The sequence below is a fragment of the Stegodyphus dumicola genome, chromosome 4 (genome assembly GCF_044657685.1).
Source record: "Stegodyphus dumicola isolate Sdum_Otavi_A_Nest chromosome 4, ASM4465768v1".
Lineage (NCBI taxonomy): Eukaryota > Metazoa > Arthropoda > Arachnida > Araneae > Eresidae > Stegodyphus > Stegodyphus dumicola.
Genome location: NC_140771.1, coordinates 175413411 through 175429228, shown reverse-complemented (window position 1 = coordinate 175429228; position 15818 = coordinate 175413411). Strand labels below are relative to the sequence as shown.

Below are 15818 nucleotides of genomic sequence, written 5' to 3'. Positions count from 1 at the left end.
ACCGTAGAGGTCTTTTTAAGGGAAACTTGCTCGTATCCACATTACACATGGGCAAAACCACGAAAACGCCCATGTAGTCAACCCGTTCGCCGGGGCTCCGATTCCGGACACAAATACCAGTTTTTACTGCTTTTACCGCTCGGACTCTGTCGGGTCATGTCTCAGTATCGAAAATCACAAAACTCTTCACAAGGACATCCGATTTAAAAATGTGGTAAATGATATTTTCTGACCATACATATTTGATCGACTGGATGTAGTACCTTTCTGTAGTCTCACTTTAAATGAAGGATAATGTACGGAATTATCGCATTACCTCGTGCGTCTATACAGTAGTCCGTCAAGCTAGAACTGCAAGGTTCCTGATTTGGATCCAGGAAAAAAATGCAGACGAATCTTCATATTTCCTTGTACGAAATACCTAATATGTCTCGACACATTGAGAAAGTTATAATTTGGAAGATAAACTAAAGAATGCCAAATGGCAACATTCTGGATACTACTTATTAATCACTTTGAGTGAAAAATCTAACAGTTCGCGCAATGGTCAAATTCGCCAAATTGAGTAGATTAATGCATGAAAGAGAAACATAATGTCTCTTTTTGGAAAGACTGTGTTAAAGACATTTGTAACGTCAATATATGTGCAAGACAAGGCGGAAGAAACTAGTACCTCGAGATATGCACAAATATGACAGAAATGGAAAAAATATCTTCTTTTTCTTCAGCTAACGCCCGTCTTTTCAGGACAGCCATTTGATGCCGCGCCATTCAGTATAGCCATGTCCGTAATGGAAAAAAAATAACTCGAAAGAATTTAATAATTCGTGAAAAAAAAGATACAAAGCTATACAGGAGAAACACATTTACCCGAAATAAATGGGCACAATATTCTGGAAAACATATATTTTCGAATAAATTTGTATCGGGGTCATCTTCAGTACCGAGGAATTTAAATGGATCACTTTCGTATAAAACATTTTCGGCACGCAGTTTCAGAAAATTTAGTGCATAAAACTTGAAAAATGACATTTTTAAAATTTTTATTTTCACTTAAATAACTCTAAACAATATTTTCGGTTCTTTTCGTTTTATCTAGTAGACGAATATTCTAAAATTGAGGTTAAAAAAAACAGCTTGATGAAGGATGATAATTTTGTTAACTTATTTGTGTGAATATCTCAGTTATTATTTGCATTCTAAAAGCGGCAATAAATTTAAAAGAAATGATATAATAAAAACGCGCCATCTTAGAAACTGGACGTAAAATTTAAAAAAAAAATCTGATGTGTACCGCATGACTTCCTTGCACGGAATATTAAATTATAAGCAATTTTTGCTGCATTTCATTTAAACTTAATTCCTCGAATTTCATTAGAGATATATTTCTCATTCAATTAATTCAGTTCTCACTTCGAGATAAAGCAAAAATACATAAAGCCTCAAAATATCCTTATTCAAAATTGAAAAATATAGAAAAATATAAAAAGAACAAAATCTGAAAACTTTCAGATTTTATATTACGCTTAAAGGGGCTGTTTTTTAACGTTTAGTGTGTTTTAACCTTTAACTACTTATTAAATATCATCTTCTTTACAATTAAACCATAAAATTCAACTCAACAGCAATATCACACACAAAAAAAAATCACACTAAAGAATAAACGTGATTCTCGCATGTAAACCATGTCATCCAAGTTTTTCTTATTTTTATTCACAACACATCTCATATGTAAACATTTTATATTGATATATAATTCAAGTATAATTAATCAGGAAAATGAATAAAGAATAAACTAACCTAGTAGGCAAAACATATCCGTTATATTCCGAATTCTAAATATCTGTTTACATAAATATTATCAGAAGACTTGGCGGGGAAAAATATCAGACGATTGCAAACGCACGATCGCTAAAGATCACATGATTATTTTATTTTCAACAATTTCAGAAGTGAATCGACGCAAAATGCCAAAATGAAATTAATAGTTCTTCTGGGCTAATTGGCCCTTGGTCTAACGCAAAAACAAGCAATTCGATCAGCGGGAAAAGAGGTAGAAAACATAAAACTAAAAGTGCGGTACACAAAGCTAAAAGTTTACTTTTGGTCTTACTCCACAAAAAGACACTAAAGGTGCATCACTATTCGAAGTTTCAAATGTTAACAAATATGGCTGCTATGGTAAAAAATTAGGCTTAGCGGCACTTAAACAACTTTCAATTGTTGATAATTATACAACTACTGCATGCAGATTAACTAAAGGCATAAAAACCTCAGCCGGAAGACCAGAACAACATAATATAATCATTGTTAAAGCAAAAAATACAAAATTTACCAGCACATAAGAATAAAAAGAACTGAGCTCATGGAACCGAGTAACAGATTCGGTATATATATTTATATACTTCTTTTTGTAACCAAAAAGGAAGGTGCAGAATTGCAAATTACAGCAGCTCTATATACAAAATTTCAACGTTTTGAGGCTCCTTGTTTTTGAGTTATAAGAGATACATTCATATATACGTACGTACGTACGTACTGACGTCAGGAAAAAAATCTCTTCTAAATGCATTTTAAATCCTTTTTGCAACCCGTTTAGGGACAAAAAAGTCCTTTATTCTGTCCTTACGTACAGATGTCAAGCAAAAATATTGTTCAATTGCATGTGATAGAGGTCAAATGGATATTTTCGGTGAAATATTACATCCGAAAATTTTCGCGATTACACTTCGTACAAGGAAGTAAAAGGTGTTAAAAAAATTCTTCTTTTGGTCGTTTTCTTTTATCACTCAAAATTTATACAAACTACATCTCCATATTTTATAAATATACTAATATTTTATTTTTTAAACTGTTATAAACATTTTTTAACTATTACATTCTTTGCTCAACCTTTTCCATTTTTATTTCCTTGTGCGACCAAAAATGCCCAAAATGTATATAATTTAATATTTCGTACAAGGAAGTCAGGTGGTGTCCACATCAGATTTTTTTAATTCATTTATTGGAATTAACCATAGTTAATTTACAGTAAGTTTAATTACTTTAGAGTTTGTTGTACTTTCTTAACTGTATTTAATTTATATCTTAGACTATTGTAACAGAGTCCCCAAAAGGTTGCCGTTTTGAGTTTCAGTTGATTATTAGAATTCAATATTTAATTTTTTGTTTTTTGGTTATTGGTTTGTTGCATTTAATTCCTATTTTTTTCTTTTAGTAGATATTACCGTAATCAAATTTTCTACAACTTGTTTTGTATATTTGTTTTTGATTGATACCACAGGGTTCTTAACTAGTTATTTTGCTTTATTTTGGGTCGAAATTGCATTACAGTCTTCCTTTTAAGCGATGTAAGATTTGAACTATATTAACGAATAATTAATTATTTCATTTGCAAAACAACGAGAATTAATTGTTATAATTTTTTCCTACTTCAAGTTATTCATTATATAGTTTAAAAACATGGCTATCTTGTTACATTGTCCAATGGTACCAATCCTCTGAAAAGATACTACAAAATAACATCTTGTTTATTTTCAAATTCCTTTCATTTATTCTATTCCTCTGTAATTTCATATATAGTATTATTCTAACTTTGAAGTTTTAATTTATTATCTTTTAACTATTTTCTTCATATTTTAAATTTTTTTGAATTTTAAATGTAAATCGCTTTCGGTGTCAGACAACCTGAATTTTTCACATTAAAAATTTATTTTTCCACTTAAATTTACGTACTCCTTATTAGCAGTAACACATATCCGGTCATCTCTCTTAATTGATAAGACTGGCTTATAGTCAGAAGCTTCATTAGCACTCTTATTACAATTAGGAGCAATAATTTAAGTTTGTGAGGAATCACAATATACTTCACTTGCTGGTGTATGCTTTCTGTTATGCCGTATATTCACTAACAGCTGGAAGATCCATAGTTCAGTTTTTGACAAAGGTGCAGTTGAATATTTATATTTTTTCTATAAATAGTCTAACACAGTAGTTCTCAACCTGTTTTGAATCTATTTTACCCCTGCTACAAAACCATTCCCCCACTCCTTGATAAAACTCGAAAAATACATATAACATTAGTTAGATTTAGATTAGTTTTAAAGTCTTTTTATAAACTAAACTACAAAAAGTATATAAAATGTTGGTAAATACAAAACCTTGAATAAAATTAATTTTTTCATTCACAAATTAAAACTAAATACTTAACAGTTAACTAAAAGGCTGTCTGCATTCTCCCCTGAAACAAAGGTAGGATTTCCTCTGATTCAAAATCCCTGGCCTGGTAGTCTATCCAAATAAAGTTCCACATTTTATTTTGTTTTTGTATAATGAAGGGTAAGGGTAATCATGAGAAAGATTTTAACATACAACTTGCCAAATTTGTCACCATATTTCGAATTGATTAAGACAAAGAATAGGGGGCTATTGTCCTAAGCTTTGGGATGACTTCATGAAAAACTATATGAAGCTGGCTCATATTCGTGTTATGCATTATGAAAACCTCTAAATCGAAAAAGCAAATCGGGAACTTGCTGGTCCACGTAGACAGCTTGTACCCTGGGATCCAAACCCATTTCAGTCTATCACAGTTCATTATGAACCTATCCACTCGACGAATGGTGACTTCCCAGTCTACTCCACTGCTTATTTTACATTTAATTACTCTTAAATTTAAGTAACGGAACTGAGTCTACTACACTGTTTATTATTTTACTTTTAATTGATTTTATTTCCACTACATTTGTTCTTTTACAGTTCTTGTTCAACTAAATTTTGATACTATCTTTTTTTAATAAAATGGTGTCAAAATTTTAAATAATATTCGAAATTATCTTGAATTTTCCAACTCATTATGGGAACACATTTCGGTTGTGTTTCTGAACAGTTGTTTTTACACGGTTATGATTTATTGGGGCACACCGGGCTAGGAACGCAGTGTAAGTCATAATGTTTCCGATATCGTAGCAAAGAACAAAAACTGTTACCAAAGCAGGAGTCTGTGCACCAGCATTTCTTTACGAAGCAAATTTTTTAACTTCAAGGCAGCAAACTTCATAAAAGTTTTGGCAACTTTATTACATAATATAAACTGTTCTTATTGAACAAAATAACAAACGACATCCCTACTTTCACGAGCCTGCTGGCATGTTTGCTTGGTTAGGAATTTTTCAAGTTAAGAATTCGTATTCATAAATGTTCTGGCATCTTTATGTTAAGGTTCATTTGTTAAGTTTTGTGAACTGAAGGGCACTGTCCGATCTGCGTAAAAATGCCGCTTTCCTTAAGATCATGTGTACGTTCCAAACGTACTTGGAAAGTTTGTAGAAAGAATTTTCATTTATTTTATAAAATGCATTTCTAATTACCTCCGTCTTAGTCAATGGGAATTTCCTACCTTGATAGCTTTCCGTGAGAACAGTGCTCATCAATTGTTAAAAGAGAAACTGCAGTTGCTCACCTGTTCCAGTTTGTTCCTGGAGGCGATGTCCCTAAAAAGCGATGCTGAAGCTCGCAGGATGAAGGAGGCGAACAGCTGCAGGTGCAGATTGTTCCGAGGGCAGCGAAGACGCCTGAAGAAATCACAAATATTAGTATCCAAAAGCACTATATCAAGTAGAAACCACTGTGAACTTTTGTCTATGTTGATGGATATCAAATATACATGTATTATCTAGTCTAACAGTTTAAAGGCTACTTCATTAAACCAGAAGGATTCCCTAACATTTAATAAAAACGAATTCTCTTACAAGGATTTTCGCAGAGTAGTTACAGGGTACAACCTTTTGTTCTGAGAATTTTGCCTCTAGCGTGATGTTGTAAGTAGCAATCAAAATGGAAATAAAAATTTACAGAAACTTTTTTCCGCCAGCGTAGGCGAAATCAAAAACCAAAAGACATCAGAGATGCAATAGGATTCACATAGTATCCAAATTGCCTGAGGCGGCATTCGGGTTTGGGCTCTATAAGGCGGTAGCTGCTTGGCATTCAAATGCTATCGGAGACGGATTAAGACAAGCGGAACATCTAAAATAGTAGAGGAGTAGATAGTAATAACTCGTGAATCACAGCAAGCTGAAAAGTACAATTTATGACATGGAAACCAGCTGTTCTGGATCCTTCAGCGCGTAAATCAAATAAGTAAATCTACTCAAATTAAGCACTACGGACCTTCAGCAGAGTTTCCTCTGTCCTCGTACTGCCCATAAAATGTTGTAGGTATATAACCACTCAAATTATGCGCATAGATTACATGAAATAGGGTGCACACACAGCAATCAGCGTGATTGCCTTATCCTTGCTGCTTGTCGTGTGTTTAGTGGTGATCTGAGACATTAAGACCTTCAGGAACGAAAGGATATGATACTTGCCAAGCAGTTTCGAGGATGAATCATTCTTTCTCTTCATTGCATTAACCTGTTTACTTTTTCAGGTGATCGTGTGTTATTTGTAAATTTTTGCTAGAATATTTGTCAGTATATAATTTTACTAATGGCTCATCAGTGTTGTATGCCGAATTATAAAACCAAATGCTTTGGAGTAAAGAACTATTTCTCGAAAAACGACACATAAACGCAATTTTAACATCAAACAATTCTTCAGTTTTATCAGTTACGAATTTTATTCCAAGTAAAAGATGCTTTGCTTATTGTTTCCATTTCTACAGAGATTTAATTACAAGAGAAATATTCTTTACGAATATAAACGAATTCTGGCATGTCAGCATCAAATGGATTGTTTGTGAAAGCTCGATTTGATTTGTGTCATCAGATGCCAGATAGTGCATTAACTGTGACTGCACAAAGCATTCCACAAAGAAAAATATATTAATACATTCAAGCATATTGGGAGTAGTTCCAATTAAATGCGTAGTTGATAAAATAGCATATGTAACAAATTTAGCAACCTCTTTTAATTACAATATATTTTAAATTATACGGAAATATATCGATTCATGAAGATGAAATTTTAACACACATAATTTATCATTGTATACCTTTTTTAAACTTCTACAAGTGTACAAAAGAAGTTAGTGAATTAATTACGTAATGTATCGATTATATTAAAAAAAATAAAACGAATATTAAAAATGTCAAAATCAGTATTAAATTCCCGTTTCATTCTTTAAAATTAATATTAATTATTGTGGACTACTCAGAACGAAATTTGATAATCTTGTAATCGTGATTTCTATAATCATATGAAGAATTTTAGGGAAATATCTTTTAAATAATCGAAAATTTAGAAAATATCTAATAAGCTAATAAATCCTTTTTATGTATCTTAAATTGAAGTTTTATTCCTCTCTGTTTTGATATTTTTAGTTTCAAATGTATAATTTATGTATTTAAAAAATTATTTTCATGTAAATTTGCTTTTTTGATCAATACCTTATTACAAATGTCAATTTACGTTTTTATCAATACATTTAGTTATACGAATATTAATTACTTCCACTGTCTAATTTTATATATATTTGTAATAATAAAAGATTTCATCAAAAAACATATTTCAATATGCTACTCTAGTTTACATGAAATATGTTTAGTTACATTTCCTAGCTAATTAGGTAGATATTCATTTGCATATGTTGGAGACACAAAAAATGGTACTTATAATTTTTTCTGTGCGAAGCAATAAGTTTACTTATCAAATGAGAATCATTTGTTGTTCAAGATAAATTATCTGTGTATCATAACCTTTATGCAGAAAGTTAATTAAAATGTCTACTAAAAACCTAAAAGACCTATTTCCTGATAATGAGTATTAATTAAATAGGCAAAATATTAAAGTTATTTTTCAGATGGAAAATTTAATTTTTAGCAGACTTCCCAATTACGATATCGGTTGTCATATGTCTTCACGGTCTTCTTCTCATGAAGATCACAACGCTTGCTTAGAGGAGTCATTGGAACAGGAGTTGCGACTGACATCGGTTGTTATTCCTGCTTCCAATTAAGGAAGAAGGATGATCATGGATAGTTAAAAATTATGGATAGGATCCATGCCTTGTGTCCAGCACAGCCGACGTACAAAGTCGGCTTGCGGATTCCAATGATAAATGTTGACTGCCAAGGCGCCCCTCTGTGAGAGTCATAATACTATGTTACTTGTCCCGCGGTAATTCATGACAGTTTCGATGAAGATTTCTGTGCTTTAACCAGTGTGTCGTCTCTCAGTTTTCTTTAGGTTTTTATTATGATAAATTGAAACTGAGATACGAAAATCAGATTGCTTTAACAACCATGGACAATTGTTCAGCTATGAATAAAATGCTACGCGTCAGCTCTTTCTTCTAGAATGACATCGAATTCATATTTGATAACATGATTTGTGGAGGGGGCATCATGTTCGATCACTAGACACTCCTTGTGCACTTTTCTAAACATTCGCCAGTAGATCAGAGTGTAACGTGAATTGTGGATCCTGCGGTCCTACCGGTGGTCCACAGTAATCCGGCACAATGCTCTGACAAAACAATGCTCTTTCAAACCCCTGCATGGCGATCTCTCATTAACTGGATCGGAATTGAAATGCATCATTAGACGTCACTGGAGAAACCACTATCTAACTTGAAAAATGTATGATCCTCGTTGGATGCCGTTTCATAACAGATATCCTAGATGGTTATTAATCACCTCATTCACACGACACTTCAGAAAGATCTTGAAAATTCAAAAGTCAGCTTTCATACTATCCCTTTCAAGCACAAAGAACAGTTAGCAAAACTTTCATTGTGCTTTATTAAGTGAAATGCAAGAAGTTCGTTCTCTTCAGATTCAAAATTGGTGAATATATTAGAAAATAAATTTACTAACGTAGGTTACTATTCAGTGATTACTTTAGACTGAAAATAAGGATTTCCTAAAGCTTCCATAATTTTTTCCGAAGTCTCAAGTAGCAGTTAAAACAAATGATTATAATGAAAATCCAAATAATGAATGTTGGCTATTAATAAAACAGCATTAGTTAATTATATTAATAAAACAGCATTAACTCTTAGTTGCCACCTAGAAATTATTGACCTTTGATACAAAATGGAATTTTGCACATAAATATACAGGATATTTGTTGTTAACTTATGATGGCGAACTAAATGCACTTCTGATTCGACAGGTTGCTTTTAAATGATCTGTGCTGAAGTCGCAAAACTATCTGTCGCAGTTACAGAAATCGGAAACTAGAAGTACATAGGCTATGATTAAGAGAAAAGCTCTTTTCATGAACATATTTTCATCAGAGTTTAAAGTGAATAAATTAAGATTCCTCCATTTAAAGGTAATGCGACTCAACAATAAATTTCAATAGCTCCTTAGCCATCAAAAGTTGAATTTCTAATTGTATTTTTGAAGATTTTATTGTTTTAAAGTAATTTAAAAATTTCGGCCGGATTAAAACCTTTGATGATCAAGATTATAGCCTGTATAATGAGTCTAGGTAAATTCACACTAATCTAATTGTAGTAAAACATAATAACAGTAAAAAATAACAAGGAGTATATACATAAATTTTCTGTTATTACATCACGATATGCTAACATTCCGTAAAATCAAGAGATGTGCCACTCAATTTCCTGATTTGAATATCATCTATCATCGAATGTTTCGAATTTGAATATCATTCGTGAAATTTTCTATACTTTTTATTTTTAAACTAATTTTTCTGCTTAAAATTCGAGGGCGAAACATTGCCAGTTTTAAGGGGCCAGGTAAAGAATGAATTTATGTGATATAAAAAATGACATATAAAGGAAATGAGTAAATGAAATGACATAATTATTGTCTTCAATATTTTTTTTACTTCTTTTATATTGCTATTCATCCTTAGGACTACGGATAGAAACAACATTTCATATTAATCTATGCAGCTTATAGAATTTCGTCTCCTTTGGTAGTATTAATTAGATCGGAAACTCTAAAGACTAATGCGACTTATCGCTAGATCTTGTAATCTACAACAGAGACTGAGACAGACTACAAAATACCCTTTTATTTAAATAAAAGCTAACACAACGCACAGCTCGTACTTAGAGAACATCCAGCATTTATGGCTTAAATCAAAAGTAATGAAGTTAACTAAGCAAAATGTAAATTAGACCAACGGCTGCACAGACACAGAAACCCGTAAGATCGCTCAGACCTAATTTCGACGAAATACGCTTTCTGGCGAGAATAACGCAACGCCATACTGCACTGCTCTTAAGAGAATCTATTAGCAAACATGGAGTTCAGCAGGCGGAACACGCTCTGATTCCAACCTGTAAAACCTTCCTTTAAATACTTTCTTCTTTCTACCTCATTTGAATATACTCGAACTAGAAATTCGCATTCTGGAAGGAAAATGGAAAACGAGAAAGACAACAAACACAATTAGCATAAAATAACTGGTTAATAAAAGTAAACAAATACTTACAAGTTTAAATGAGGTTTTAGTTAGCAATAGAGACTTGTAAATGATAAATTTTGTAATAAAATAACGAAAAATAACTGTAGATTTTCAGTGTCTATAGTATCTAATCATGACTAGCAACTGGAAGTATGTCACAGGAGAAAAGACATTGAACCCTTCCACTGATTTTATATTTACAGAGGAAGTTCTGTTATTTTTTTCAGCCTTTATTACTTTTGATATAATTTTATCTGAAGATATACTTTGTCAATAGTTTCTAAAACAACTTTATGTCAAAAGGATTTTGCCTACTTATTTGATCTCTCACAGAATAAATCTCTAAGATTTGCTTGTTGTCATTACACTATGACTATTCCACTTTCCTATAAACTTTATGGAAAGAGTGGACGAATAGCGAGGACTAGGATTTTGAAGACTTCGTTCTGAAATAGACTCGCAAAGAGTGCCAGTCAACAGATTTCTACGAATTAGTGACTCTTGTGGCGAAATCTGTTTCTTAAATTCACGGTTTAAGTAAAAATAAGGGAAACTGTAGGCCAAAAATCAAAATTGTCTAACTCTTGCATAAAAATATCAAGAGAAATTTTATAATATATATAAATATATTATATAATAAATTATATAATTTATATAAATAAATTATACGTTTAAAACATTTTTTAATTTATTTCCGCTTTCCTCTATATAATACTTAATTAATTCTGTACTTTTTCCAATAGAAATATTGCAGGTGCACAGAGAAAATGACTTAAGTAGCTCAAAGTTAAGTTGCGTGTTTCTTCCAGGCGTTTCTCCCATCACATTTTGGCAAATTACGCGAACCGTACAGAGTACAGTTTAAAGTTAACAAATGGAAGTTGATGCAAATACTCGGCCGTATGAATCGGTTCGGCGTGCAACTAGTCTGGTTGCTTTATTAAAGCCATAGGCGTACGATATTCGCTTTTCGCTAGCAGTTTGCTCATTTGTGGTAGGCGAGAGAATACTTACTTAACAGTGGCCAAAAGGAGGCATGCTATGACTAGTAAGGTGAGGGAGATGGAGTATCCAGCTTGGGAAATAGCTTTGATGACTGGAGTATGAACCTGAAATACACACAGGAATTATTATGATGTACTTCATTAACAGATAGAAGATGTGACATTGTTTTCAGTTTCATAAAATCGATTTTATCTGTATTTTCAGCTATCTTTACTGTCAGGGGCTGTCAGATAACTTATATAATACACAGGCATTTAAAAACTCCTAAGCAACCTGGCTATATTTTCTTATTGGCGATAACTCGATGTCAAATAGAGTATAAGATTAAAACAGGTTTTACGGTTTAAGCCAACTCGACACTACACTTGCAAATTACAATTTCAATTTATGCGCAAGAATATAGTAATTTCCCGAATAGGTGATTTGAAAACACTATACATACTCCTAAATTACTTCTATGCTTAAAGTTACAGAAATTTAGTGCTAGAACCGTTTAAAAATAATGTGTTAATATCAGCAACAAAACTTTGATTAATTACTTATATATACCTAATAAGTAATTTATACACATTTCTATTAATAGTGAATCTGCTGAAAGATGTTACTTAATGACAAATAATAAGTGCATTGGCTAACGAACCATTTGCTTGCATACATAGTGGATGTGTTAGTTTGTCATTCAGTAATAATTTATTAAAAATATTTTCAATGCAAAAATTTTGTATTATTATTTTTATTAAACACCAGTTTAAAAATTTTTGTTGAACTTGATTGCATCCAAAAGCTTTTAAACATGTGATGCGTGTTTAATGATGCTAATTCTGTAATGCCGATATTAAGATGTTAGATAACAATTGGCTAGGTCACAGTACCTCCTAACAGTGGCAAACAGGCATTAAGATAAAACATTCGAAACACAAGAACAAACAAAAAGTTCCTGCAGATATTTATACACCAGAAAGGTGTTCAGCAAATGGGTCCCTGAATTCAAAATTAAAAATCTCGAAAACAAAGCTAGATAAAGGGGAAAAACCGATATATTTATTGCGAAATCTGCAAGATTGTTATACGGAAGTTTGCAAATAATACTTACAAAAGCTGCAAACAGATGGCGCTGTAATCTCAATATGTAATGCGTATAAATAGCACTCCATCATCTGAATTTTCTGGAATTGCTACTTACATGAAATACGGTTCAAAATAACAAATACAGTTCAAAGATAAACAATTTAGAGGGGTCATAGTACCCATCCAGACGAGCAATAATTACCGTAGAACATAAGGTCGCGTTCCACTTTGAGAGGCAGAAAAGAGGAATATTAAAATTCCAAGCTGAACTTACAACAGTGTTGGGAAAGCGAATAAACGAGACCAAAATTTGCGCAATCAGATTTATTATTTATTTAAAAACTCACAGAAAGTCCTCAAAATGCCAACAACTCGCCCTTCCATTTCTGGCGTTTGTACATTTCGCAAACTTCCTGCACTGCTTTTTGAGATAACAAAAAAAAAAAAAAAAAAAAAAAAAGCTTTCTCGCATTCTTCAATCAACACTGGAAAGGGTTGGCATTCACGAAAAGTTTCAAACGATGTTGCCGAAGTAATACTTGAAAGCGATGATGTTGTTTGCCGTTTTCAATGACACCGTCTGCTGTGATTAGCTTTCTCCGGACAACTAAGAACAAAACACTGCTTTTTCGCGGTGCAAATTTGCGTACGGTTAATTCTTGATAGTCTTAGTAGATAATCTCCTTGTTCTTTCTTGATGCGTTTCGACTTTCTTCTTTTATGTCCCTCAGAGTGAAACGCGACCCTATGTTCTATGGTAATTACTGTTCATCAGGATGGGTACTATCACCCCTCTTAGTGTGTAAAACAATTTAGAATCACCCTGTATAAATTTTCTGAAGTTTAGAAAGTAGCAACAAGAATTTCCATGCTCAGAGTTAAAGTAGGGGATTGTGATTAAACATATGTGCCAGCGTACAGCGTCATTAGTTGGCAGCGTTGAAACCGTTATTTCGAAACTTCTATATATAATTTTCTTACAGCTTTCACAATTAATATGCCGCTTGTTGTATTCCTCTATCAATCTTTGTTTTTGAAATTTTTAATTTTGAAATCAGTGATTAAGGTATATGTATACACAGTGTTCTTTGCTGGACACTGTATATATATATATATACCTAAATCACTAGTTACGTTATAGCGAAAACTGTGGAACACATGACAACGTCCAAAATGATTTAGAATATGATAATATTATGTATACTTCTCAAGTTGGCAGTAGAAAGTACCACTCAACAGGCCGACGGTTTAATTTCTTCAGTAAATGCATTAAAGACGCCCTGATTAGCATCCATAAAATCAGCATTAGTCAGCAAATTAGTCAACATATGATGCTTAAATGCTATTCGTAAAATTCAGGCTGTTGATTTAGTTGATAACAGTTTAGCTGGATCAAAGACATTAATATTTAAAGATTCCGTGTGGTTGATATGGAAAACAAACATTAAATTTTAAACAAACTGATACTGATCTATTTCAAATTTCAATTATTAGTACATTATTGTTCAGTATATATATATTAACCCCTTAACTGCCGCGGGCATATATATACGCCTTGCTCAGCCGATGCGTTAACTGCCCCGGGCGTATATATACGCCCTTCCAAACTACTATAATTTGCTTTGCGCTGCTACCCGTAAAATTCTTCGCAAAGCTTTGGAATACAACACCACAATGACCTTGACAATGTATGCGAAGGAGAATACTATTTCAGAGAAGTGTGGGAAGAAATTGGAGAGAAGGGTGTGTCTAAAGCGGTGAAAGTAATGACGGTGTGGTATTGGCTGGTGTTGTTTGAGTAAAACGCATTTTTCTTATTCTGTGTCCTCCGTTTTCGCTTAATTTTTTTAGTAGGTTCCAGGAATAAAGAAAGATATAACGGATGTTTCAAACCCATTTTATCTTTTTTGAATTAATTTTTGATGAACTGCTCGTGCTTCATATTGTTACTGAAACTAACCGTTTTGTAGACAAGTATATGAACCAACATCTTGCAAACGAAAAATCAAGAACAAAATCGTAGCATTCAACCAGTTCAGAAGAAATATATGTTTTTTTAGGCATACTGATTTCACAAGGTATAACACTGAAACCTGGTATTACACATTACTGTTCTAAAAACGAATTGATTGAAACTCCATTTTAGGGAACTTTTTTATTATACTTACATTTTATTTATTATACTTTTACTCAAAGCATTAAATTTTGTGCATTTATTTTTTCTTTTATTCTTTATTTTGTGAAAGTAAACAGTTTTTATAAAGTAAAACTTGCACTAATTTTCCTCCTAATACATCGCATAACTACGCTTGCCTATGTAAAAAACCGTGGCACTGGGAAATGAAACTTGTACGTTTTCCGCGGCAGTTAAGGGGTTAATGAGCTTCCAGACCTGCTGGCCAGCGACTATTCTGTTGTGAAAGCTCTTCTTGCTGATGATTTGCTATCCTTCTGGAATGCACTGAAACCGTGAAATCAGTCTGGAAACGAATTTACGTTTTAAAATTATTTAGATTACGTGTGTTATACAAAATAATACGATTTTGAAACTAAACAATATTTGTTGCTAATTTGATTCCTAGTTTAAAAAATGTTGGAAAGTTCTAAATTAGGAGTAACAAATATACATTGCTATAATATGTGTATTAAATCTTTCGTGAGTTATTTCAACGGAATTATAAGAATGACTTCCTCCAAAACTGTCAATAGTTTTTAAGAACGGACTCCGCACCGGATATTCGGAGCAGTTAAAACTGCTCCTATTGTTGTCAAGTAGTTGCTCACTAATCGGCCCTCAGAAAAAAATGAAATATCCAAATATGTCAAATTTGCTGAAGAAGGTTTGCAGATTTCTCATAGTGAATATTGGAAAAATTATATCTTCAAAGATTTCAGCAATTTAAAGACTCAGCTAGAATTCAATCAAGCCAATTACCTTATGGCGAAAACGCTAAGTGTTGCTGGAGAGTAGCACAAATTGATCGAATTACAGTGCTCCTTAGATTTCAACAACTTTCAAGCGCTACATTTTCTCATTTCCTAACATGTTAAAAACCACGTCTGTTCCTAGAAAAGGGTCTTTGTTTTTAACGCCTTGAATATTAACGAATGCATGCTTTTAGATTTCTTGTGATACATATTATCGCATCACATCCTATATGTGAATGGATGTGCAGGCTCAATGGCTGAGCACACTTTTAGCTGATGCATGTAGATTTATAGGTATATTTCTATTTCTGCCATTTTTTATTAGTCGGCAGCGGACAGGTCCCAATTTTGCCTAATTTAAAGAACACAACTTGTAGTATACCCCAAACTCCTTTACGAGTTTCCTTTCTATGCATTTCTTGATTTATACT

The 15818-nt window shown here is 32.6% G+C and overlaps 1 protein-coding gene across 3 annotated transcripts in view; it reads right to left on the bottom strand.

Annotated features, from left to right (window-relative positions):
- LOC118188708 (parathyroid hormone/parathyroid hormone-related peptide receptor-like) overlaps nucleotides 1-15818 on the bottom strand; it is a 178870-nt gene that overhangs the window by 33818 nt on the left and 129234 nt on the right. For all 3 annotated transcript variants that reach the window (XM_035359204.2, XM_085815794.1, XM_085815793.1), the window contains exons 5-6: nucleotides 11401-11495; nucleotides 5462-5573 (exon numbers count right to left, since the gene is read on the bottom strand). In XM_035359204.2, coding sequence (XP_035215095.1) covers nucleotides 5462-5573; nucleotides 11401-11495 — 207 coding nt within the window. The remainder of the gene's footprint in view (nucleotides 1-5461; nucleotides 5574-11400; nucleotides 11496-15818) is intronic.